At 43.3% G+C, this 22,613-nt stretch overlaps 5 protein-coding genes across 5 annotated transcripts; 2 read left to right on the forward strand and 3 right to left on the reverse strand.

The window, feature by feature from the left end:
• Positions 1-2,227: 2,227 nt before the first annotated feature.
• Positions 2,228-3,935, reverse strand: K444DRAFT_645858 (uncharacterized protein; the record flags this gene model as incomplete). Its single annotated transcript, XM_024885136.1, has 5 exons — positions 2,228-2,324; positions 2,363-2,615; positions 2,669-2,890; positions 3,747-3,822; positions 3,870-3,935. 5 exons carry the CDS (start codon positions 3,933-3,935, stop codon positions 2,228-2,230), a joined length of 714 nt encoding a protein of 237 aa, XP_024731931.1.
• Positions 3,936-4,871: 936 nt separating this feature from the next.
• K444DRAFT_568954 (uncharacterized protein) lies at positions 4,872-7,289 on the reverse strand. Its single transcript, XM_024877219.1, has 2 exons — positions 6,675-7,289; positions 4,872-6,627 (listed from the first exon to the last, which is right to left on the reverse strand). The coding sequence occupies exons 1-2, from the start codon at positions 7,198-7,200 to the stop codon at positions 5,150-5,152; spliced, it is 2,004 nt and encodes a 667-aa protein (XP_024731932.1). The 5' UTR covers positions 7,201-7,289; the 3' UTR covers positions 4,872-5,149.
• Positions 7,290-7,636: 347 nt separating this feature from the next.
• K444DRAFT_617464 (uncharacterized protein) lies at positions 7,637-8,296 on the forward strand. The gene has a single exon (XM_024881134.1). It carries the CDS (start codon positions 7,722-7,724, stop codon positions 7,974-7,976), a length of 255 nt encoding a protein of 84 aa, XP_024731933.1. The 5' UTR covers positions 7,637-7,721; the 3' UTR covers positions 7,977-8,296.
• Positions 8,297-14,107: 5,811 nt separating this feature from the next.
• On the reverse strand, positions 14,108-15,413 carry K444DRAFT_666940 (2-dehydropantoate 2-reductase; the record flags this gene model as incomplete). Its single annotated transcript, XM_024887243.1, has 2 exons — positions 14,108-15,119; positions 15,194-15,413. The coding sequence occupies 2 exons, from the start codon at positions 15,411-15,413 to the stop codon at positions 14,224-14,226; spliced, it is 1,116 nt and encodes a 371-aa protein (XP_024731934.1). The 3' UTR covers positions 14,108-14,223.
• Positions 15,414-19,620: 4,207 nt separating this feature from the next.
• K444DRAFT_666941 (uncharacterized protein) lies at positions 19,621-22,482 on the forward strand (the record flags this gene model as incomplete). The annotated part of the gene is made up of 3 exons (XM_024887244.1): positions 19,621-19,651; positions 20,056-20,500; positions 20,646-22,482. The coding sequence occupies 3 exons, from the start codon at positions 19,621-19,623 to the stop codon at positions 22,480-22,482; spliced, it is 2,313 nt and encodes a 770-aa protein (XP_024731935.1).
• Between the last annotated feature and the right edge of the window lie 131 nt (positions 22,483-22,613).

Raw genomic sequence — 22,613 nt, forward strand, 5'->3', positions numbered from 1 at the left:
CAAATCTCCATATATTTAAGGCATCTCGGCTGTGGGCTGTTGTGTATGCAGCTCTACCCGCTTCACTTCTTGCACTGCACCGAACTCCTGCGGCGGCACATGTTCGTAGTCCGGCTGACTCTGGTTGCTCCTTTGTCTCCTCCACAGCAGGAGCGTCCAGCCCGCAAGCACCGCGATTGCAACAATGGCAACGCCAACAGATTCCCACCTTGGCCCCGGTACTCAAGCAACTCGATCGTTGAGCAGCTCCAGTCTGCCCGGTTTGTGACGTTAACCCGACAGCATTGAGGATACTGAAAACGAGGAGGACTTTGAGGTTGTCGTGGAGGGAGAGGAAGTCAAAGATGGGATGGATGTTATAGCTGTGGTTGTAACCGAAAAAGTCGTGGAGGGGTTGACTGGAGCAGAGTCGGAGAACTTCTGATCTTTTTGGGCCTGTAACCACTGTTGCAGTTGACATTGTTAAAATTGATGGGGTTTCCTTTGTCTAGCTAATATCCTTTATTCTTATTGGCCTATTTAAGGTGACCTTCTCCCCTAGCATTAGAGAATTTAATTAAAGCTTCTATGCTCATCTGAATTAGTCTGTTTTGGAGCTATAATTAATAAAGAACACCTTTGTTTTACCTCAGTTCAACAGACATTGCCGTTTGCGTCAGTGCCACAGCAAGTCCAGATTTGCGAGACCTTATTGTAGACGATACCTGCACAGGAGAGCTCCTGTTATGGAGTCAGAGATGTATCTGACTATGAAGAAGTGGATATGGAAGGGGAGTCATACTGACAGTATGTGTTTCATGATGGAACATTGTATTTCAAGTCGGTACAACTACCAGTACGAAGACAACGGCATAAAGTATCGAGAATACAGGGAATCGGGAGACATTTAGGCTCTCCGGCATTCAGATTAAGGCGGTAAACTCGCTAGAAGGCCCTATATTTCCAGGCCCTTCCCCTAAAAGCAGTATTTACGCCTTCGACAAGGGCTACCACACCTTTTCAGGGCTTCTCCTTTTACTTACAAGGGAGTCTTCGCTAAGGAGGCCTATAATAGCCGCTTATTTAGCGTCCGAGCGCTATAGTTGCTTACCAATAGCGCTATCACTAGAAGATCTACAAGTAATTATCCCCTGCAAATGTCTTATAGCGCCTCTTTAGGTCGATTTAGGATGCACTACCTAGAGTGATAGGGGCTTATAGCGAGCGTCTGCCCTAAATTCACACCCTGTAGAGCACCAAGGGTCAAAATACCCTGTAATCCCGATACTTTAAGCCGTTGTGTCTTCGTACAATCTACTCGCTCAGTCAGCCGTCTGAAGTAGTGAGTGTATCACCTTCATCCAGAATTAGCACTCAAAACCTGAAAAGCCGGTGGTTAGATCTGGAACTGCCGGACTTAAGCAGATGGTGTTCGATAGATGGAAACCATGAGCATTGAAACACGGTGCGCTGGGCTGAAATGGTCAGTATAAAAAGTCATCTCTCATGCAGAGGAATTGAGATACCGAGTCTGCAGCAACAACTCCACAAGAAATCCGGTCACATTCAACAACCTACCTGCTCAGCCCCCTCCAATACGCAGTGTTGAGCGTTGCCCCCGCAGCCGACGCCAATAGCAATGCAAGGCTAAACCATGATTTTGATATCTAGAGGGCGCGATGATTTTATGGTTTTGTAATAAGATTGTCCTGGACCCCACAACCCACTCTCAGCGACTGTGTGGGCGACTGGGGGTATTGTGGCACAGCCTTGCATTGCAGGCTTGGTACAGTCCATAACACGCATCAAGCTAGCAAATACCCCTTGTCCGGGGGATCTCAAACAAGGGAAGTTAGATTTCCGACTCTTTGTCCTGTTTTTGATAGCTTAGGCCCTTCCCAACTCAATTCGCTAAAGTTTGGCGGCTGCTCCCCTATTTTCCTTCTCGCTTTCAACTCTGGATTGGGTAGTCCTGAAGATCCCAAGCCAGGAATGTTACTTTTGTCACGTAAAGAGGATTGATTTTGGGGAAAGCGGATAGTTCACGGAGGAAGCAGCCTAACCCCTAGTGCCAGCCGCCGGAATCCTTCCCAATGGTTCATGTTCTAATGCGCTGCCTCAGACTACCGTAGCACGCACCGTTCTTACTAATAAGAAAGAATTTTTCAATCAAAGTATTTCTGTATAATTGGCTCTAATAAGCATCTGGATTAATTTTCTGCCGCCGCCTACTGGACGCCAGTCTCGCTTAATCGTGGCATAAGCCCCATTCTTGTCCTCCTTTCTCATTCCACACCTTCTCAATATCTGCCAGCTTCACGACCCTGACCTCCTGCTTGCTCACACTTTTGAGGGCATTCAACATATTCCGTACTCTCCATACAATTGAGGAAATGTCCAAGATTCAGGCCCTGCCCCTCGAATCGTGATTTTTTTCGACCTCAGATTTGCAGATGCCAAGTTCGCCTCTAAACCGGTCATGGACCGACCCACTTGCAGGTATTGAACGACGACCTTGGACGCGAATTGGTTGAATATATAGACATTCGGCGATCCCCAAAGGCAGTTCACGTCCCCCAACTTCGAGAAATCTGTTTTCTCAACAGGGTCCTTCAACTGAATCGTCTCGTCAAGCCCTGGGCTTCGAGAGCAGCGATGTTTCGAGCTATTCCAATGATTTTTGGCACACCAAGAGATCTGATGAGTGGGACGACAATTGTGCTTGACGTGGTGGTAGCGCCCGTAATCAGCACGGTGAAGTTCTTTGGAAGATTGAATGTGCGAATTCGCATGGCCATCCAACTGGACACGGCGAGGTTCAGAAGAGCTGCTGCTTGAACTGGATCCAAAACTTCTGGAAATGGCGTCGTATCTTTCTTCGGGACATCGATAACTTCGCACGTGGAGCCCCCTTTTGCAATCGTGTTGAAGTAGACTTATTTGCCATCTGAGAAGTGAGAATGTTGCTCCGCCGTCAAAACCAAGAATGTGTGGGGGTTTTAGTTGAACCATATTATCAAACTCTGCATATGCTCGTTTATTTAGGTGATCCATAGTATCGCTTAAGGAAGCGAGACAGCTAGCCGAGCAAATGAATAGGTTTTGTGACACTCATATTTGTAGTATATATTCCGATATGCTCTCCTTATACTCTGCTTATAAAGTATATACGGGCTAGAAAGGATCGGGTTAGTCCCGAGCTTGCGAGGGGGCTTAGGGTTAGGGGCTAGAGTGGTTAGGGTCCGCATTAGTCCGGGGGTTTGGGGGTCGGTGAGAGCCCCCCGCATTGGGATATATTAAAGCGTAAAGGCCCTACGGGTTAGGGTTAGCATATGCTTAGTATATGGGTTCCATATACCGAGTATATGCTAGAGTAATAGTATTAGTAAAGCAAGATATATTCTAACTTATATACTTCTTAGTAATAAAGACAAAGTATATACTAAGTATATAGGTTCCATATACCGAGCATATACTAGAGTAATAGTAATAGTAAAGCAAGATGTATTCTACTTACTTATGTTTTTCTTAGTAGTAAAAGTTAAGCATATGCTGGGAGTATGCTGGGAGTATGCCTGGCGGGCCGTTGGGAGGAGGTCGGGGTTGGAAGCAGGGTGTGAACGAGGACTGGTGTCTATATATCATTAAAGATAGTGAGTACAGTGTGGTTTTTGGTGAGGAAAGTTGATCCATATTATGGAAAATAAAGGGATATTCTCGCTAATTAATAATATGGTTCAACTTAAGCGATACTATGGTTCAGCTACTGGCTCGAATGCGTGGGAGGGTCTTTGTGGAGTAATGGGTGCCTCCAGCTCGAGACTTCGCAATTTGATGGAGGCCCTAGGCTACCATCTTGACTTGGGCGGGACTGGAATCATCTGAGAAACTTGCGGGGTGTCGACTTCGACGTATTTGGGAGTTTCAACCCACTTAGTGAGGAGGGCGGTGTGCATTTTTCTTGAGTTGAAGCTTCGGTGTGACAGAGTTTTGTGGAAGAGACTTATGGAATTGTTCATACCCTGACAGGTTTGAATGAGATTATTTTAGGGTGCTTGAACATCAACTACTTATATCGAACAATGGACTCAAGGAAGCTGAGGGGGCCCACACTCTCGGTCCCGAGTGTCCCCCAACGTCCGCCGGCAAACTTCGCGATCCCAACTCTGGGACGTGCTAATGCATACTATAAGATCCCAGAAGTCAATACGTTATATGTCACGACGCGGTGAAGATCTTGTTGGCTCGTTCAAATAAACTGGAAGCCGCATCAGCGGGTGATGTTCGAGAGCGCCACTTAGAAGTTTCTCCTTGTATCCTTGAAGAGATCTGTGTTCTGAAAGAGCGGCATGATTACGAAGACCACGGCATAAAGTGACGGGAATTCGGGGCACTTGGGCTTTAACGGCATTTCAGTGCCTGTTTCTAGCGCACTCGGTCACTAAATTGCCCTATAATTCTAGGCCATTGCATATAAACACGCTATAAGACGGGGCCAAGGGGTGTCACACTTTTTACGGTTTCTCCACTATACTTACAAGGGGTACCTCGCTAAAGAGCCCTATAGTATCTACCTATTTAGCAGCCAAGCGCTATCGTTGCTCCGCCAGCGGCGATATTTGCCCCTAAAGATCTTCTTATACCTTGTGAATATCTCATACCGTGTGGCCTGAAGTCATAGGGCTAACAGCGGGCTCAGCTCCCTAAATCGTGACCTGGGGGGTACCAAAGGTCCAAATACCCTGTAATCCCGTCACTTTATGCCGTGATCTTCGTATAAAGCTTCGATCAATGACGATTGTACATAAAGGAGGACGGAGGTAGTTAGGAATGCCTGCAACGACATTCTTGCATAAATGGGAGAGTGTTTATAATCTTTCAAAGCATATCGGGTGTTTGGTTCGTTGTTTGAAAAGTTTCAACCCGGAGAACCGATCGTCATGTGACCAATAAGTTCGTATCCCCCTTCTCTTCTCCTGCTAGCAGTATTATCTAGACTGTACTTTGGCAAAGTCCTTACTTCCCAGTGCTTGATTGCGAGCCAGAAAATCTGTTACTAGTTCTCAAACAACTATTACGTTCTACCCCTCTATGATTCATACTTTCCTCTGAAGATTGCATCATGCGCCACAAGGCATTACTGACCAGCCGCCTGAACTGTTGGAAAGATTCAGACCAAAACAAACGTACTCATACCATGCACTTGCCCACTTTCATCGGACCACGCTTCGCCATCCAGGATTCCAGTCACAAAAGCTGGCCCGATGAACCGCCACTTCGTGCCTGTCTGCCTCAAGACGACCGGCCACTCAGCTCCCTGAAGTAAGACTATAGAATCCTCTGCTACAACAGAATGAAAGCTTGTTCCGGGTGCTGTTTTGCCAAGCGAATTGATATACGCCAACATTAATGTCTTATCGGCCAAGTTTGCGGAGTACTGGTTCATCAAATCAAGAATCCCCAAAGTGGGACTAGAAACGCAACCATTTTGTCGAACTGAATTAGAGAGCAGAGCAGCCATGATGACCGCACAGTTTGTCAGCTCTGGGGTCCAGCGTGCTGCATTGGACTCATCGGCTGTTCTCCATTTCTCTACAAGGGCTTCTCCAAGACTGAGGTCGTATTTTGTCTCTGGATACTTCAGGATTTCGAGCCAGATTATAAAAGTCTCGTCCGGTTCAGAATAGCTGTCTTGATTCAAAAGATCAAGGAGACTGTCTTCAGGATCTTCTTGACAGATACCTGAATCGGCTTGCAACAGGCTGTGTAACTGGCGAAAGAACCTCGTTTTCTCAATCCAAAGTCGCAGTATCTCAACGTCTTCAACGAGCTGATCGAGTTTGTCGGTCAAAATGGGCAGCTCGCATTGCTCTAGTCGCGTCGGAAAGACCGCAGTAGCGAATTTGTTCATCCAATCAGTTACTGTTCCGATAACTTTACCCTGGACGTGAAGTTCTCCAGGCCGTGGATTAAGGGTTCTCGACGGTTTAGTGATTTTAGAACCCCCGGTGGCGTCGCCCGAGGGTGTAAATATTTTCATGTTTCCATCAGACCAGTCCGGTACCCAACTTGGGAAAGCAGTATTGCGATGGTTGTGACATGCGTCACCGAGAACTTTGAGCGTACCAGACCACGTAATCATGGCGACAGCAGTTTCTTCATAGACGCGAGAGAGCGACTTTCCATAATTTACTGCCGGTAGGGGGATGCCTAGGTCTGTATACAATGCGTGTATTCCATAGATTTTATCTCTTGGCTCCGTTGCTTGGAGTTGGTTGACGTCCGAGAGACAGGAGGAAAGAAAGACCACTCTTCGGTCTCGTTCATCTCCCTCATCCTCCGTGCGGAGGGTAATATTGGAGGACGGTGCTTTGCGCAGATAATCTCGTATAGTGTTTCGGACGTCAATGCAGACATAGTTCTTGTGTGCCTGCGGATCAAGTTGGTCGATTAACTCTTCAAACACAAGGAAGTGTGCTGCTGCGGAATACACATCCCATGGAATAGTGGAGTTTCCACATACAACTTGGCATTCCTTGGAATACGCTGCCTCTTGTACTGTCCAGATCCGGGAATTCCAGGGGTGACAGAATATGTAATTTAAAGTCGAAGAGTCAGAATCTAGTCGCCCTTCTTCGCGGAGCTTTTCTGTGGCCGTGTAAGTCACTGCTGTATCACTCCGTGCTTACACATACCGTCGAATTGTAAGAGCTTCTTTAATCCTCGCTGTGATGGACATGTACCAATTCGATTGACTTGTGCCATCAATTCATCTGTAAAACCATTGCCTGGACCGAACCAACATAGCGTACGGGTACCCTTCTTGTAGATTTCTCCCATGAGCGCAACCTGTACATTTCGCTCATTGACGCTTGATTCGCCATTCCCTTGATCTATACAAATTGCATCAACCCATAAAATACGAGTCTTATCTTTCAGTCGTAAATGCCGAAGCGCAGACTCGCAATTTGGGGTTACCAAGAGTGGTTTACCATCACATTGAATTGGCTCTGTACCGAATCGTGAGCCCCAAACGTACGAGAGTGCTTCATAGCTATTTTCAGTCTCCGAGACATCGCCTAGGCTGGCCTCTGTTAGGGTAGTCTCTAAGGGAGCGTGGAATTCCAGTGATGGCAGGAGTGCTAGAAGTCTGATTGAGCGTGGAGACGAAAGAAGACGATGGTGGAATGCTGCTTGCGACTTCGAGTTTCGAGCAGGCATTTATGCTATGTTTGATTCTCGCTGCGCATTTGCTATTCGGGCTCAGCATTGAAGCGGATTTCCGCGATAGAGTGTTGAATGGATGCTTGCAGATGAGGAAGAGATTCTCATGAAGTTTGTGTTGGAAATTGGTGCCTAAGGCTACCAGTGGCAATTCAGCTATGCAGGGGCATTCAGCTATGCAGGGGCATTCAGCTGTGCAAGGGTGTTTAGCTATGCAGGGCATTCAGCTAAACATGGGTTTTCAGTGGTAATAGGGGCCATTTGGACATGTATAAGTATAGGCCTTAGATTACTGCAAAATGGACAGTCGTCTGAGAAGCATTGCACGTGACGTTTGCTTTGAATTCTCAACAGTTTGGGGCTGGCCGAGGCCACACGTGACCAATATCTCTCTTTTACTGAAGTGGTGCGTATATTCCAGCACGCCCAATCTCCAACCTCCCCCAAACCGCAATTTCTCTTCTCTCCTCCCATGACAACTGGCTAGAACAATCGCCACCTCCAACGATGCTGCAACGATGATGACACAACCATCCAAATTCTCTTCCAAAGGCAAGGACGATTCATCCATAGATTCTTCGGATGAAGCATATCAGTACACCGCACTTCCGACGAGGCATACCGTCCGATTGATGAAACTTCATTCATCCGATTCAGGAGATGTGGTTCCGAAACTACAAATGGTCGAGCTCGAATCGGTGCCTTCATACGAAGCCATCTCCTACGTGACCCAAACGTCAAAATCAGCATCACATGCGAAGCGAGTAGCTTGAAAGTAACCCCGAACCTGAAGGCTGCTCTCCAGCATCTTCGTCCAGAGATAGGAACGAGGGTGCTTTGGGCAGACGCTGCTTGTATCAATCAGGAGGACTTGGAGGAACGAAGTCAACAAGTCAGCATTATGAGCATGATCTATGCCAAGGCGACTCGAAGTCATGTCTGGCTTGGTACCGATGGCGACGAAAACACAGCTGCATTTACACTTATGAAGAGATTAGGGAGCTCTACTGCCAAGAAAATTCAATCGCTTACATATCCGTGATCTTGACTCATCCAGTAGGTTGAAGGAGTTCGGTGTCGACAAGCTTCCCCCGATCGACCATTCCAAATGGACAAAACTCTTCGATTTCTATGACTATGCGTATTCTACCCGGAGCTGGTATCTTCAGGAAGTGAACATCAGCAAAGAGGCAGCCGCTCTCGGCGGCTACAGTGAGATTGACTTTACCTTGATCGCTCTTGCTGCGTATTGGGCATCTTATGATCCTGACAAGGTTGAAGTTACTTGGCTCATACGAAATGTGGCTGGGATGGGGCATGCTCTCATCATGCGAGACAGTGATCTTTCAAATATGGCCTTGAGAATAGTTCTTGCGCCAACTTCGAACTTCGAATGTACAGATCCGTGGGATAAAATCTACTCGACTCTTGACTTGGACGGAGGCAGGAGAGCTGGCTGGACAACATAGGATTATACAAAACCTGTCACAGATCTCTTCATGGAGGCAGTCAGACAGATGCTGAAAGCAGAGGCCCTATCCTTTCTAGCACAAATCTTCCATCCTCCAGCAATCCTTGGCGACTGGCCTTCTTGGGTTCCACGTTGGGAGTTCCGGCGGATGATACCTCTGGTCCCCGAATGTTATGACGCTAGTGAAATGCGTGATACTTATGCTCCCAACTGTGAGATTTTGGGAAACAAACTTCATGTCCGAGGCTGCCAGATTGCCATCGTGGTGGCTTTCAGCGATGATTTGGACAACACTTACTTTGACTACTACAGACAAGATGCCGAAGAGGGAGAACCATTAATTTAACCTGCGGGCCGAAAACATAGTTGGAGCGAAGTCAAACCTGTCTATTGCACTGGCAAGGACTTCAAACAGCATTCTCTCGAACTATGGCTCTTAGATGGCAATTCGAGCGAGGCGACTTTGATGCGTACACGCAAAACTTTCTGGCAAGCAATCGTGAGATTATTTAGACCATGATAGCCAGGGTAGGGCATAGTGCAAACCGCGGTTTCAGACTGCGGTGCAGATTTTTTTTATCAAACTGCGGTACGATTTAAATACACTAAACTGAGGTATCTCTCTACTAAACTAAACTATAATTATATCCTCCAAACCGCGGTTTAACCCGCAGTTTACTAGTTTTACATAACTTTATCCGCTTATACTAGCTTTAATACCAATAATTTTCTCTAACTACTCTAATTTAGCCTTCTACCTTTTAATCTTATATTATAATTTCAAGTACTTAAAGACTTTAATAATATCTATACCGAGCTTATTTTATAGATCCGAAATTAGTAACTTAGTACTAGAAAACAGATATTTAGGATTAGCTAATATAGTAGGAATACTTAAAATATCTAATACTATATAGCTAAGATTAGAATAGCTAGTTTACTAAATCTTTTCTAACTATTATACTTTTAAATTAATATTATATATATACTTAGCTATATAATATCTCTTATATTTGTTCTCAAGATTTAGTATACCTTAGTAATATTTCTTTTACTAACTAAAGGCATTCTAAATAGAAGCTTTAGTTAATAGTATAGTAGTTAATTAAGATTAGTAGAAATCGGGTTTATACTTTTTCTAAAGATCTTCTATTATAGTTTATACCTTTAGAACTTATATATAATTTCAATTAGTTTTTATATATTTTTATTTTAAATTAGAATTCAAAATAATAGTAGTAATATAAATAAGACTCTTTTTAGTTATATTATAATACTTCTCTATTTTTATCTATCCAGAATTATATATTAATATTATTATTTTATTCTTTTTATATTAAGTCTTACTTTACTTAAAAAGCTCGAGAATAAAATATTATCTAGTATAAATATAGAAACCTCTAATATAAATATAGTTTGAGTAAGTTAATTTAAAAACTTATAAATATTATATAGAATAGCTTAATTCTTTTTTAAAAGCTTATCTTCTCTAATTCTGTCTAATTAATAGTATTTAATATATAGTTTAATAGCTTTATAAATTAGAAAAATAATAGCTTTCTTAATTATATATATTATAGAATTTTACTATATTTTATTATTTTATACCGGGCGATTTTATTTATTTAATACTATAAATTTCTATATCTTTTAGATATTATTTTAAATATTAATAATAATATTATATAGTTTACTAATTAGTTCAAACTTCCTCTATTAATTAATCTTTTTAAGAGTTTACTTAAGCTTTCTAAGCTTTTTTTTCTCTTCCAAATTCTTCTTATCTATAATATAAGTAAAGAAATTAATAGATAGATTAATTATATAACTTTAATATTAAATTCTATAGATAATAAAGTTATAAATTATATTATACTTATAAAGTAATTCTATCTAAATTAGCTAAGACTTATAAAATTACTATATAAAATATTTACTAGTTAAAAATACTAGTATTATTATATTATTATTACTTATATTATTTATTATAATATATTTCAGCTTTAAATTTTTTAATTTCTAATTATATTTAGAAAAACCGGTATAAAGTTTAATTTACTATAATTACTTTCTATTTCCTTTATAGTAAATATAACTCGTTCTAGTATTCCAGTATTAGATATATAATAAGTAATAATACTAAAGATTAGCTTATTACTAGATAAAATTCAAATATTAAGAGATAAATAAATCTTAGTTTTAGAGTTCTAAATATAATAGCAGAAATAAAGTAGTAAAATAAGGCTTAAAGATTAATAATTCCAATATCTTAAGAATTTAAAGCTAAGGAGAATAGAAGTGAGGTGTGGCAGTAGATAAGTAGATATAGCTAAGACTACTAAAACGCCGAGCTTTAGAAGCGAGCTTGGTTTGAACTATAGCTTAGAACCTTAGCTAAAACTAACCCTTTTAACTAAAACTATATTTATATTAACTATATAATACTAGCTATTATATTACCCCCCCCCCCCCCCCCCCCCCTTTAGAAAGCTTGTCCCGAGTACTAATAAATAAAGGGAAAGCTAAAACAAGTATAGTAAAAATAATAAAAGAAAAGAAAAGAACTCTATTTCCTAGTAATTAGCTTTGTCTAGTCTAGTTTCGGTAGAAGCTCGTAACCCTCTCCAGAATTATTATTACTCTCTATACTAGAGTAATTATTATTTACTATAGCAATTATAACCCGTTCGCTAGAACTAGAACTAGAGGAAGTGCCTTTAGGTAGCCAGATATAGTTCTTTATCTAGTAGCTATAGGAACTGCATCTAAAGTACTATCCAGATTTCTGATAGTCTTAACAGACCGGTATGGATATAAGGGTACTAATTATTAGTTTACTAATGTCTATAGAATTGCTAGCAATTTTGAAAATAGTCTAGTATAGCAGGGCGGCTATTTTTAACGAGAGCTACTGAACCGTATATAGGAAATTAGTATAAACCCGGAATAAAACAAGCTATTAGACCAGATGAGAACGAATTACTGAATTAAGGCTATTGTGAAAGCTAGAGATTTTATTAATATCTAGCTAGCCTTAGCTATTTGCTTTATATAAAATATATTCAAATTTGGTAATATAGGCAGAAAGAGAATTATTGCTTTAGCAGAGGGTATAGAGCTTGTCTTTAGCTTCCGATTACTTGTTTGGATTATCGTATATCCGTAAAAGCTGATTCAGGATCATTTAGTAGTTCTATAACTAAGTATACTTTGTATAAAAGAGCTATAGCAAAATTATAGACTAGACGAACGAATCAAGATTCAGGTAGATATAGTAGAATTAAGCTATAGCGTCTCTAATTGCTATACTATCGACAGCTAGCTTTGCTTCGATTAACAGAAGCTAGATATCGAATTTATAAGTACTTCCAGCGAACTTCTCAGAATTAGAGAGCTTTGAACAGGGCCGGGATACTTGGATCTTTATAAGAGCTACTCTCAGAGTGGCGATTTCAGCTCGTAGGCTATCGAACTTGCATTGAACTTGCGTTTGGAAGCTGTCTATTCTTAAGGAAATATCGGTAAAGTTAGTACTAAAAAATCATAAAAATGGGGGTGCCCTCCAGTGGGCCAGACAGACAGAATAGGTGCTTGGGAACGGTATAATACTCTACCAAGCCAGATAGACAGAGGGTATTAGAAACTGTACTCTACTAATCAGACAGACAGACAGACGATAACAGATAGACAGAAGGTTGCAGGCTTTGTAATACTGATATCCGCTACCGAGAATATAGAAGCTTTAAATAATGTAATGGCAAGAATAGAGCAGTAGAACGAGGCTCAAAGATTAATGATTCTAATATTTTAAGAATTTAAAGCTAAGGAGGACAGGAATGAGATGTGGTAGTAGATAAGTAGGTATAGCCAAGACTACTGAAACGCCGAGCTTTGGAAGCGAGCTTGGTTTGAACTATAGCTTGAAACCTTAGCTAAAACCAACCCTTTTAGCTAAAACCACGTCCGTATTAACTATATAATACTAGCTATTATACTAAAGATATATTTTAATCTTTCTTTTCTTAATCTCAAATTAGTATAAAATTCAGGTTCGAACTGTCTTATATATTATTAGAAGCTATTAATTAATATTAGAATTAAAGTATAAAAATAAAACTCTGAATTTCGGACATTTTACTAAATATAATAATATATTATAAGCTACTATAAACTTAATATATAGAATCTTAAAAATATCTCTATTAAGAGATATTTTACTACTATTCGAATTATTGAGTTTTCTATATTTCTGAGAATTCTAAGTTACTAATTTAATAGCTTCTTTAATTATAATTTATATATTTTTTGTTTTAATATTTATAGAGGATTTCTTTTCAATATTATATATATTTAAATAGGCTCTAATAATACTAGTTCTACTACTAATTTAGTAATTTTATAAGTAAAATTAATAATACTACTTTTTTTTACTAGCTATATTATAAAATATATACTATATATTATTTGTATTTCTTATTTATTTAAATATCTAGAAGATATATAAAGTCTTTTTATTTAGAGGCTTTTAGAGAAATTTAAAGGTTTTGGAAGAGATATTCGAGATTTCGGAAAAAGCTAAAGTCAAATTTATAGAGGCTTGATTATTAATTTCGGAAGCTTCTAGATTAATTATAGAGGAATTTCTTTTATTAGAAGAGTTTAACTAAGTAGTTTTTCTAAAAGAAAGTATTAATTAAGCCTTTAGAGATATAGTTATATAATAGTTAATTAATGGAAAGTATTTTAATTAAGAGAGATTTAAGAGAGGCTTAAATTAGAGAAAAATTCTCTTCTAGTACCGGAGCGAGAATTCGGTAAATAGCTTCAAGAATTTCCGATTAAGTATTTAGATATATTTCTATAACTACTATATCTAAAATCAAATTTTTTAATCTATTTTAAAGCTCTAGATTAATTCTTTCTAATAATAAAAGAGTTATTTAATTATGTTAAGGTTTGGCTATTTTCTATTTACTATAAGTTACTTGACGTCCTTAGGTAATTTTAAGCGAGACTGCCCCTTAAACTGCGGTTGCACTGCAGTGTAACCGCAGTTATACTGCACCCACCGCGGTGCAGTATATCTGCACTAAACTAGACTATAGCTATATTATACCGCACTACTGCGGTGGCACTGCGGTGGCACTGGACTGAGGTCACACTATTCCCTACCCTGATGATAGCGAAGACAATTAGGATGACGATCTCCGTCCCTACCAAGTCCTTGTTCAGTACTGGGCGTGGAATCGCACCTTCTCTGAGACTGAGAATGGTAGCAAAGGACTTGGCCCAAACGTTCTACCTTCACAGGATCAAATTTGGATCATCTCTGGCTCAAGAATTCTGATGGTTTTGAGGTCAAAAGGTGATTTTCTATCAGGCTGTGAGAGCGTGCTAGGTACATGGCCATATGAAGGCAAGGCGATCCATGGCCTGGTAGCTGGTAACTTCGTTGCGCAAGACATTGTACTGTGTTGATCCTTTCTCGAATGAGGTAATTTTCACTCTGGAAACTGTTGAAACTCCTCGCATTCTTTATAAAGCAAGTCTCAATTTTCACTCCGCAGTCCATTCCTCAATTTGTCCCTTGGAGCTCCATATTCAACCGTCCAATTCACCAGTTTCAACAGCTCATAAATAGTCGTCATGACAGGCACCTCCACTCCCAATTCCCTCGCTACCCTAATTGGATCGCCAAGGATAACCTCAAACTCCATCGGCCGCTCCTCCTCCCTATCCAACAGCATACTAGGACGATACGTCGAAGATTCAGGACTCCGATACGCCATGTGCTGCACAACCTCCTTGCCAATCTCAATCCCGTCAGCTTTTGCAACAGCCACAATCTCCCACATAATCGGCATGAGCAAATTCTCCCTGGCCCCAGATCTTTGCAGTTCTCCAACATTCATCTCCATCAGTGCACAAACTGTGTTATAGGCCCCGTTCCAGAGGATTTTCTCGTATCGGGCTTTTGGCATGTCGGGGGCGAGGATGCATTCTTTTGCTCCGCCTGCGCAATATAAGTCGATGAAAGTTTGAGTTCGTTCTAGTGAGATGGAGTCTTTAACACCGGCGTGGTAGTGAGGCCCGATTTGAAGCATGTCCGGACCAATATGTTTGATTTTGTTTGTTCCTTCTGTGAAGGAGCCGATCATAGACACTGCGGACATGGTAACGTTGGTTGAAAAGGCTGCAATGAATGGGAGGTGGATGTTGAGCCCGTTTTGGATGAGGACAATGGATGTCAAGTCGGAAGTGACGAGCGGTGCAACCGCTGTTGCGATGTCGTACTTCTCAGGGAGTTGTTTCGTGCATATGACGAGGTAGTCGTACCTTTCCTTGGCGGGCTCATACGGAGTCGATGCACCAGTTGGAAGCGCAAACGAGCCAAGTTTAGAAGATTGAGGGGGGCCGAAGACGGCGTCTTGAATAGCAGGCACGACTAGAGTTGTTGAGCAATCATTAAATATCCTTGATTTTGTTCGTTGCTTCTGAGTTTGGACGCTTCCGGCTCACCTCGACTTGGCTTCCAATTTTTCAACCGTCCATGGTCAACACTTTCAATATCCCAGCCCTGCTCATTCACAATATCAAACTTCGATCTCAAGACCGCCGTGACCCTCGCTCTGCCAGATTTCTCGAGTACTAGCGCCGCTATTGTTCCCACACCGCCACTCCCCACTAGACATATGTTGAACTCCTTCTCGGGTGTAGTTGGGAACAGGAGCGAGCTCATATCGAAAGGCTCAACCCACTTGATCTCACGAAAGATGGAAGTTCAAATACAGCCAAGACAGAGCTTTTGCTCGATGACGATGATGTGAGCATAGACTTGACGCGGTAGTTGAATTAAAGGACCCCCACTTTGCTGCCGAGCTATCTACGCTATCCTTCTTGTCCGACCCCTGAGTTCCACCGCATGCTCGCTAAAATTAGCGGGCTTCGCTAGAGCCCCTGATTACCGTGCACAACGATCATAGGATAAATACAACTGTCGGATTTGGGGGCGGTTAGAACTAACATGAGTATTGGCTTGCGAAATATATTAACTGTAGTTGTTTAGAGTAGAACCTCTAAGTTTTGTTCTTTTGCTACAGTCACAACCAACTGATATTAGACAGATCGCGAAACCCCACCAAAAATCGCCAATTTGCCTACTTTGCGGTGAAATATCACAACGCCCACAATACGTGAACCGATCTAACAAATTGGAATCGAAATACACAGTACATAATCTAGCTTTTACACGATTCTAGGTAAGCTGAAAATAAGAGGTTCCTTTTCAGTCTACTCGTGTATTGCAACGACCGGAATTCAGCTCAAAATTAAGCGAATTTTGGTGTAAAAGTGGGGTAAGGCAAAAACGTCGCAGTTTACGGCCGCCCAACTTTACGACCATACGTTCCTGGAATTACCGTAATTAATAAAATTAAGCGCAATAATCCAATTAAGAGCTGTACTCAGGCATTTTTACTGTAAAAGGGTCGGAATGTGGTTAGTTGCGAAAGTGTTATACCCGAGTTTTGGTGTAAAAAGGGGTTTTGTCTAATATCAGTTGGCTAGTGCTGTATGTCTGGAAGCTCAAGACCGGGGGACGGCAGTGGCCGCGGTTGGATACAGCTGGAGCAAATGGGTCTTAATTGGTATGAATGCGACCAGTGTGGGCTCGGTTGATTATTTGTTCGGCCAGTTCTTAAATAAAATTAATGCCACTTGCTTGAGGTTCACCAATAGTCAGAACCTGAATGCGACAAGCGGGATGGGAACAAGACTGGGAGCCGCACCAAGATGGGTGCAGAGAAGAGACTGGGAATAAGAATTTGGGGCCAAATATGGTTTTCGAAAATGTGATTATAGCATTGGTGAGGCTGATTGCCGAAGATCTGTATAGTATAAACATTGCTGCTTTGAGTTCAAAGGACTGAGATATAGATAAAGAAACTTTCTTCGATTTCTTGTTTGTCGTTCCAAAATTGCCCTCAGCTCATCAGCTACTCGTAACTACTCTTCCTCAGCTAACAATCAAGAACGCCATGACTTGTAGTCTAGCTTTCCCCTCCTAGCTCTTTGTCCTTTCAATTTCCATGATGCTTCTTTTCCCTCCGGCGAAAAGTCAAATTCAGACACGATCTGATCCGGCGCTGTAGTCATCGATGTTTTAAGCCAGGTAGCCAGCTCATGGTTTTGTGACCGTTCCTTCCATTAGTATGTTGGCAAGACCCTCAACCCCCCCAACGGAAACAGCCCCACTTTATTCTCCCTCCAACAAAGTGACTCAAGCACTTCAGAACATGATTCTCCTCGCCACCATTGGCAGCTTGGCCAAGAACAACAATCAGTAACCGCCAGTCTTCCCCATTCCTCTCGAGTCGACTGTTCCTAGACATCGGATGGAAATGCCACCTCCCACCTTCAATCTTGACACACTCAAGTGGTCGACTTCTCTGAACACCGAACAGATTAATTCTGGAGCACCCCCCCCCCCCCCCCCTGCAGTTCGAGCAAAGATCTCGAGAGCGTTGTATTTAAGTTCCAGAAGATTAAACTTAGTGTCTGCCAAGTCTGCCGCTTGGACTTTGATGCTGACGTCTCACATCAAGGCCAGCGCTTCACGGTCTCAATACTTCACGATCCAGTCGATGGTATCGAAGGAAGAAGAGACATGCAGCAGCTATAGGATCTCCATGAAGGAAACTCTTCTAGTGACGTGTCGCATACCTTTGGATACCAGACAGAGGCACTGAAGTCATTCCGCAAAGCTTCGGCCAGGGGTTCAGCGTATTCACAATGGCCTGCGTCCGCCATTGCCTCATCCATCAACACTGGCCCCTCCAACTTGGATCTAGATTTGCCTCTTGCCCATCTTTGAGATTGAGATTGAGATTTGAATTGTGCATTTGTACCAGTTCATTGCAGGACCGTATTCATCTTTCAAGATCTCCCGGTGCGTCGTCATTTCCTGAGGTGTAAATTAGTCAGAGAAAAGTTCAATAACACACTATTTCTTACGTCTTCAGAGATGTATTCTCCTCGCTTTGCCAGCTTGCCACTCTTTGGAAAAGCTTCAATGGCACCGAGTGGTGCCATGTGCTCCTTCCAAATTGAACTATCCCCGGCATACAGAATCGACAAAAAAGAATCATTCTAACAGTTAATTTGTATTCCTCGCTAGCGAGTCCGAGAAGAGGGATTCACGAGACCTATCACAATCTGGGCAGCATTTTCTTCTCGAACAACTTCCAGTACCCATACACTTCAGCAGCCATCTTGCAACGATAATCGGACAGCGATGTGGGTTTGTCTGTGTCGCTATACCAAGCAAGTCTGGAGCCAGTACTCCATATCCGAATGAGGAGAAGTAGGTCGCTTGAGGGTGCCAGTCGTAGCCGCTTGACGGAAAACCGTGAATAAAGAGATGATTGGATTTCCATCTTTTGCTAGGATGGAAATGTACTTCTAATTGACTCCAGCCAGCAGCCGGACAACCTCCGAGTCATTGGGAAAAGCGATGGTTGCTATCTTCGAGGACTGTTCAATTGAGCTGTGTGTATGCGCTCTATATGTAATCCGACTAACGTTCATATGAAGCCGTCATGACACGGATATGCAATTCTTGCATAACTGCCTTCCCGGGTCCGACTATCCACAAAGCCGTAGTAAAACGCATTTATGTGTAAACATGAAGTCGCCCAACTGATCAGCACGTCAGACTCGGACCTTGAGATACTCCGGAGACCGCAGAAATCAGGAAAGCCTAGGCGGCGGCCTCTTAGCTCTATGATCGGTATCTTGTCTTACAAACGAGCAGTCAAATATGTGGCATCCCTCTTGCTCACTTAGAAAGGGGGAATTGTCTAGTGTACTATTCCGAACTGTAGAAAGGAGGAACTCGCTTAATATTGGACATCTCCATGAAACAGAGGCAACATCCTGCTAGATTTACAGAGGATGAAATATATTATAATGCTATCACACATCCTGAGGCTCAAGATCTTGGCGCTTCAAAGTCTGTGAATATCTGCAACTTAGGGAAAACACTCCACGTGGATATGTTCTCATTTTTGTTACCTGCTTCAAACCATATCTCGCTACCCGAATTCCCTTTCGCTCTTCTACTTCTTCTCCTCTAACTTGGCTACATAGAGAACTCGGAATCAACCCAACCTAGCAAGAGCCTTAATTCTAACAAGTCGATTCAGATCTAAGTCTCCGCTCTGGGATAAAAAGGGCTCTAATATGACTAAGATCACGTGCACGAGCTCAATCACTTTGATCCTTTGTATTGAGATAAATATATTCGTGAGAGAGGGTCTGTTGGCTAAGACCTACCTGCACCTCCGAAGCGGTGGTTGCGGCTCTGAAAATAGCGAGAGCGGGTAAGAGGTAGACAGCGGGAAGAATGGCGACTTTGAGCCAGAACCCGAGAGTGATGATGATCGACGTGAGGAATTGGAGCCTGATTCTGAGAGCGATGATGCTCGGATGGTAATAATGATGCTGGGTATTACGACGCGAGTGATGTAAACGATTACCTCGATACCGATTCCTAGCCTCCTAGGAGGGAGAACGGGGCAAATAGGCTTAGGGTTTTTGATGGGAATCATGCATTTAGAAAATCACGCTAAGGAGTCAGGAAGGCGACGAGACTGGTCGGGGAAACTACAGAAGGATAATTGGAGAGACAGGCAAATAGCACGCTGAGCTTAAAAAAGAAACATAATCTTAGATTTTTTGAAGAAAACTCCAGTGAAAACATAAAGCAAATATTGGGTACCCCCTCCGCTCTGGTATTCAGAAGCTTCAGGGAAGCAAGCGATTGGTTGCATAGATATCCACCAGCTGAGTGATTTTTATGTCTCTTTGTCATTTTTGCAACTTCATTTGACCGCGAGTCTTGACCAGACCTCAATGATATATGTGAGCTACTGAAATACTGCATCCAAATGATGCTCTCTGTGGTTCTCTTGCTCTTTGGTCCGATTTCACTCCAAGGCTCTCTCACATGACGAGAAGAGAGTCATACTAAGGGTGAGATTCACTCGCAACTTGCTGAACAAGAAACCAACTTGGTATCTTCTACTTCTCACCAAACCACCTGGGTGTATTTTGATGAATGGAAATGGACATACTTTTGCTTGGGATAATAGTTTCAGGTTTCCAACTTCCTTGTTAGGACCGGGCAAAGTATTCCGAAGCTCGCAAGCGACACTCGAAGCCTTATCGTACATGACACTACCAACTTTCTGCGGCCGTCTTTCTCTCCTCAGCAAACAAAACAATATATTCAAAACTTTCAATGATCCGTTGGGACGATTTCCCATAACAAGATGTCAGAACAATCAACTCGCAAAGATTCACTGTCTTTTTATATTGTATAGTCATTCTCTCTGGAACTCATGTGACTGGCAAAGAAACCATTGCCGTCTCCCTCTCAAAATCGCTGGGCTGCCCCTGGCTGAAAGGCGAATTCGCCGCCAATTCCGCAAACGTCGTCTCCCGCTCACAGGCGAAGCGTGGTTATGACTTTAGTACCGTGTACGGCAGAACCTGGTTCAAGAAAATGCAGAGGTTTGGGTTGATGTCTGATGGCTCTGAGTCTGACGGAGGCGGGGACTCTGATAACGAAGATCAAATTAAGAAGAAACATTTGAAGGAGACAGGATGTCTTGCACTTGTCACCCATTTTGCGTTGCGCAAACCCGGTCGAGATGCGATCAGAGACGTCATGCTTGAGAAGGAGGTTCGGGTGATTTTCGTGATTCTACAGATTACCAGAATAATGGATGAAGTGAAGTTGGAGTTAAGAAGTAGCCTCCTCGCTTAGTCAGTCAAAACATCGAAAAGTCGCGTGGGCAAGACGCGTCTCGATCTTTCTACAACCATTTACAACCCCACCCCAACAAAGTTCAGAATGCGATAGGAGCGCCGACGGACATACTTTTACACCTACTTGAGACTTTCAATTAAGTTTCGCAACAATGCCACGTCCGAAGCGCACAAAAATTGCACCCTCTGCGCCAGCCCCCCGCGTCAGAAACCCGGCGAAGACGACGAAGACCGCAGTCGAGCCAGAGCCTGCCCCAGTATCGAGGGACTCGAAAAACGATTTATATGATGTCAGCGATATGGATGATCAAGCAGTGAGGAGTGTGCGACACGTCAAGAAAACTAATGGCAAGACGAAGGTTGGATCCGCTTCGAGGTCAGAGGGGCGCGCAATGGGAATGAGCACGCGCAATTCAGAAGGGAGAGATCCCGAAAGAGCGCACAAGGCACTAGAGACCGGTCGCGTGGCTTTAGAATCCCGGGGTGAGGAGTCAGATGGACTAGATTTGGATCTGGGATCAAGCAGTCCAGCAGAGGTTGGTCGGAAGGAAATGCGGACACCCGCGATAGAGAGCTCTTTGCTTGTAATTGGAAATTTCAAAAGACGAGCGCGTCAACCAAGCATACTCAGTGGTGGAGCTACTCGGGCGCGGTCAAGCAGTGTCGAGTCAAATCTGGCGCAGGACAATGGCCTCGCGAGCGTGGGTAAGAGGAATACCTCAATTATGTCAATCAGCAAGTTTAAACGTCGACCGAGACAACCCAGCATTTTAGGTCAGAGAGTTGCACCTATGGTATCAAGTAGTATGGGACTCGAGATGGACAGAGGTACACCAGCACAAATCGGCTCAGCTTTGAAATTTGAACATTTCAAGCGCAGGGCGAGAGAAACCAGCATACTAGGAACGGCACAAAAGACTCAGTCACAGCGACTTGAGTATGATGACGATGATGAGGGCGATTTCAATCCCGAGGATGAGTCAACGCCCTTGAATCTCTCGAAGACTAGAAACACGACGACCTCTTCAGCCACTTCGTCTTCAAATCCTAGGAAACGCAAGCTCTCATCTGTTCAAGTTTCCAGATCTAGTCCGGCTTTACCATCACCCAGAAGAATTCAACCAGAGGAGACGGTTCCAGCTACCAGCATGTCGAATGACGAAGAAGGAAGCCAGCTGGGATCCCTCGAACAAGATCTAATACTATCCATCGAAGGCCGATCTATCGCCCCCGAACCATTGAGCGAAACTATGGCGCCACCTCGAAGCAGCAGCTCTCTCCCTTCAAGCCCCGAACCCCCTCTACCATCACACCGAGCGCCGTCCAGGGGTAGACGGCCTTTAAGAGGCAGAACGCCACCACCAATGACCCAAGACTCACCAATCTCCTCACCACCACCACTCACTCACTCTCCAAACCGACCAGTAATAGCTGCAGCGAAATCAAAACCAAAAAGACAAGCTCCGCCTCCTAGCACGTTCTCCACCGCTCAACTGCAGTCCCTTCTTCCCCGGAGACGGCGACATCAAGCCCGCGATCCATTCGACATTCCCACCTCAGAGGACGAAGTCGATATCTCCGGTCTCGCTTCAGGAGACGACGAACTCTCATATCTCGCTGTACGAGCACGGAGTCGAAGATCCACCATCCCACCCCGAAGAACACCAGCGCCTCTCAAGGGACCTCGAAACGCCAGGGCGGCGACCAAAGGTAAGCAGCCAGCTGCCAAACGGACCTACGGCGCACAGGCTCGTGCAGCCTCCGACAAAGAGAATGAAGAAGATGTCGATCCGGACGATAGTTTGGGACCACTGCCCGATGATGAGGGAAACGAGAGTCCTGAGAATAGCCAGGAGTTGGAGAAGAGAGTTGGACGGGAGCTGAAGGCTGCAGCGAGGAAGTTTGAGGAGGTGGATCAGTGGGAGTTGGAGTTTGAGGAGGTTACTGCTAGTAGTTCTTCGCCGAAGGATGCGAGATAAGGAGTGGCTGAGGCGTTGCATAGATTCGTCTTAGGCTTTGTTTGAACATCGGTTTGACCACTCGTTGGAGTGTCATTTGCCTTGATTTGCCTCTTGGATGGAGTTTGGGGTTGTGTGGTGAATGAATGGAT

This window comes from Hyaloscypha bicolor (assembly GCF_002865645.1).
Source record: "Hyaloscypha bicolor E unplaced genomic scaffold K444scaffold_126, whole genome shotgun sequence".
NCBI lineage: Eukaryota > Fungi > Ascomycota > Leotiomycetes > Helotiales > Hyaloscyphaceae > Hyaloscypha > Hyaloscypha bicolor.

Bases quoted from the DNA above. Each gene is read 5' to 3' on its own strand.
- K444DRAFT_568954 (XM_024877219.1), bottom strand. From the start codon at position 7,200: ATGCCTGCTCGAAACTCGAAGTCGCAAGCAGCATTCCACCATCGTCTT. The intron at 6,628-6,674 runs GTATGTGTAAGC...ACACGGCCACAG, and splicing joins GAAGCTCTTACAATTCGACG to AAAAGCTCCGCGAAGAAGGG.
- K444DRAFT_617464 (XM_024881134.1), top strand. From the start codon at position 7,722: ATGATGACACAACCATCCAAATTCTCTTCCAAAGGCAAGGACGATTCA.